Genomic DNA, 3826 nt, shown 5'->3' on the forward strand with positions numbered 1-3826 from the left:
AAAAATCCAATAAATAATTTAGATTAATATTTTTTGAAATCCCATGAATAGGTGAATCTGTGAAATTTGAACCATGAAATAAGGAGGGACTACCACTGTAAATACTTTCTAGGAAACTTTAATGAAATGAATTTGTGACAATGCTAATTTTTTCCAATTATGTCCTCAAAAAAATTTTACATTTCCCATGAATGAGTACAAATGTCACTAAGATGCTGCATAATATCAGCTTAGCAGTATCCCATGACCTTCAGACCAACTGACATTGAATATTTTCACAAATAAATGAAGTACAAACTAAATTATTTTTATAAAAAATTGAAGAAAAGAGAGATTCTGTGGACACATAATTGAATCATAACCATGTTATTTTTGCTAAATTTTATTGTATTCATTTCAATAAAGAAAAACTCCATAATTATACATTCACAGTGCACAACACAATCTGCTGCTGTGAAATTATCATGTCCTTCCTTGGTAGCATTTGCGTCACCTCACACATCTTTTGGTATATCAAGAATATGCTGCAAACAACTTTTAGCAAACAGTAATGCCGTGCGGCACTGAATGAGTCACTGCAGTCAGGGACTGGCGGTGGTCAGTGCCGGATCGGGGCCAGTTTGGCCTCTGCGAGAGAATTGCCATCTTTCCTTGAGCACCTTTCACCTTCCCAGCCCACGTAGGTGGCAGCCACCACGAAACTCCCTGCTTCTTTACAGATGTCCATTTTAGATGCTGAGCACAAATATGATCAAGCTTTTCTTTATCTACATGTGGCCTGTTTCACCTAATGACCTGTTGGTGAATCTATATTGTCACAAAAGAAGGATGTCCTTCCTTTTAAGATTCAATAAAATTACATGGTATGCATAAGCTTCATTTCAGTGATGTACTGAAGACTTGGGTGCAACATGTGCTGCTTCTCTAACTGTCACATCTCCAGAGGACTACAACAACTCTCTAGCCATGAGCCCCAAAAGAAAGAATATAGAAGGTGACACATGATAAGACATGCAAGAGAATGATTCCAGGTACATTCTGTAATGCAGACAGGGACTACAGACAGACAGTTCTGGACAGCCGAGAAGGGATTCATGATATGAACAGGAAATTCATTAGACAGAAATCATAGAAATTGTGGGAACTGAAGAACTTGATAAATCAAATTAAAAATGCAGATGAGAACCTAAACATCATATGTCAAAGTCTGGCTTCAGCTTCCAGGGATAAGCAACCTGAGGAGAGAGACAAATGGGCGGTGAAGCAGAAAGACTCGTAGAAACATAGTGTGGTTAGGTGGGAAGAAGAGTGTGTCTCTTCAACCCAGAGTGAAGTCAGTAGCCTTTATTTATACTTGAGGGATTACATAAGCATTTTTATGCAACCATTAACAGGTGTGGCTTTTCATCTCTAAGAGAGAAACAATTTATTTTTTTTTCTTTTTTTGTATTTAGTACAGGGTCTACAGGATCTACAGGGTCTCACTAGGTAGATCAGACTCATAGTGTCCCTCCTGTTTACAACCTCCCAAGTGAGGTGATCACAGGCTCGCGCCACCAGGCCCACTCTCAATCGTCCTCTCTGCAAGCCCCGGGGCAGGCCAGCACGGCAGACCCAGAGATTGAACCCTGCATATGCCTAAGCAAGCATTTTAATGCACTGAGCTACTTGGCTGGCCCTTAAAATTTGATTAGTTTGAATATACAGTATACATTATGGGTAGTCATGGAAACTTAATTGAACACTGTTCTTTTTGTTCGAACTACTTGTGCCCTCCTGAAATGCTCAGCTCTTAGGAGTGCTTTCTCACTGCCTCAAGATCTTGACTCTAACTTCCTAGTTATGAATATTCTTGGCTTAGGCTTGGCCCTTTCTGCAGGTTTACAGTGTAGGAGGCAATGGTCAATCTCTGAAATAACTTTACTCACTCATATCATGCCAAAACACTAGGTGATTAATTCTATGCTTTCTTGTATGCAAATCATGAGCCTAAAAATCACCATGGGGCTGGGAAGACATGTCCATGTGCAGCTCTGCTTTGCAGAGTCCCCAAACTCCATGTGCCTTTGTCAGAGATCAAGCAGTGGATGACTCTCCACAATCAGACCAGACGAGGTGAAATGAAAAGACTTCTGAACTTGAGAACAGAAACAACCCAGTTATCTAACATAAGAAAAATATGAAAATAAATGAAGAAAGTCTTGAAGAACACCATGAAAACTTATGTCAACTTTTTTCAAGTCTTGGAAGGCAATGAGAATATAAAAATATTCCAAGCATAGTCAATAAAACAATGGTTGTCATTTTTCTTTTTTTTCCATAATTTTATTGAGAAACAAATAGCAATGAGACAGTTTCAAATCAAATTGGTAGGACAGTTTCAATAATTAACACATTGCATACTCTCTTCCTAGTGGTTATTTGCTGTACAAGATGTAGATATAACATCCTATTTACAAACACCATTAGAACAAATCGCTCTATTCATTAAGAGAATGTAACTATATATCTATCTTAACCACTTTGAATACACAGGTACAAAATGGGCATTCATCTGTATATCCTTTTTTTGTTAAGTTCTTTTTTTTTTTTTTGAAAGCATCAAAAAGAGAATTTATTTAACCATTCTCGCTGATAATACAGCAAGTGGGTGTAATTCATGCTATAGCATGCTGAATGAACTGAAACCAAAAAGTTGGTTGGAAGGAGGCAGAGGAACTTTGTCTTATAAGAATCAGAATCGAGGGGCTCCATAATCATCTGGCATCCGTTCAATGTTGTATCTGTGATTAGAAATGTACATGATAGGAACTCCAGGGATCTTCCGGATCCTCCGTTTAAGGTCTCGGTCAACTGTGGCCACAATGTAACACTTGTGCTGAGTTACTCTCTGCACCAAGCAGTCGTCTGCGTAGGTCCCTTTATGTGCGCAAGGTAAGCGTTCAAACCGTGGATCCTTGGCGATCCTTAGGGCCACTCGATACTTCTGTCCCAATTTTTCAATTTCTGCCATTACACAATCAGTTATACAAGGGATACACTTGGCATACAGACAGTCCATCATTGATTGTACCAAGTCCAATTTGGCTTTGATGGAAAAGTTGATGAAGTTGGTATCAACCAGGATATGATAAGGTGGGCCCAGCTGTGTATTATACTGGAAGAATAAGCAGGAAGGATGCTGGGGGACTTCTCTTTCCTTTAGAGCACTAGGATCTTTCTTTTCTTTCTTTTTAGGTTTTAATCTATCCTTTTCTTTGAGTCTCTCATCTCTGAGACTAAGCATTCGCTTCATGGTCGCATACTTTCTTGTTTTCTTTTGTTTCCCCATGTCCACGCCGCGGTCCGCTTCTTCCGGAATCCTTTGTTAAGTTCTGTTATTTGAATATTATAGGTTTGTAAACTCAGCAAAATATTCTAAAAGAGTCCAGTAGCCCATAATAGTATTGGGTCTTCCGCTTCATTGGCAATGTCAGAAATTGTTGACCTGCATCCCCTATAGCTCAACATAACAGCATGGCTTTACTTCTTATATTTCATTTTTATACTTTTCTGCTGGATGGTTAAGACCAAGGTAAAGCAGGACCTATGCAACAAGAGTTGTAGCTTTTGGGTCTGATAAGGTCAGTGAAATTCCCTCAGGATTTATCCTGAGATCCTGTACCTCAGATTGTAGAACCTTTGTCAGTATCAGCCATGTGGATGAGTCACAGCCATTGCTTGGCCAATGTGCTCTCTGTGAAAGCCTGAGAAAATGTTTTCTCTCTATGTGACTCTCCTTAGGCACACTCTACATCATCGATCATTTTCCTCTTTGGCCCCATAA

The 3826-nt window shown here is 39.2% G+C and overlaps 1 protein-coding gene across 1 annotated transcript; it reads right to left on the reverse strand.

Moving 5' to 3' along the window:
* Window positions 1-2676: 2676 nt before the first annotated feature.
* LOC101568802 (rRNA-processing protein FCF1 homolog) lies at window positions 2677-3352 on the reverse strand. Its single transcript, XM_012512618.2, has one exon. The coding sequence runs from the start codon at window positions 3329-3331 to the stop codon at window positions 2735-2737; it is 597 nt and encodes a 198-aa protein (XP_012368072.1). The 5' UTR covers window positions 3332-3352; the 3' UTR covers window positions 2677-2734.
* Between the last annotated feature and the right edge of the window lie 474 nt (window positions 3353-3826).

Source organism: Octodon degus, unplaced genomic scaffold (assembly GCF_000260255.1).
Source record: "Octodon degus isolate 3935 unplaced genomic scaffold, OctDeg1.0 scaffold00239, whole genome shotgun sequence".
NCBI lineage: Eukaryota > Metazoa > Chordata > Mammalia > Rodentia > Octodontidae > Octodon > Octodon degus.

Excerpts from the sequence above, each read along its gene's own strand:
- LOC101568802 (XM_012512618.2), bottom strand. The coding sequence starts at position 3,331 with ATGGGGAAACAAAAGAAAACAAGAAAGTATGCGACCATGAAGCGAATG.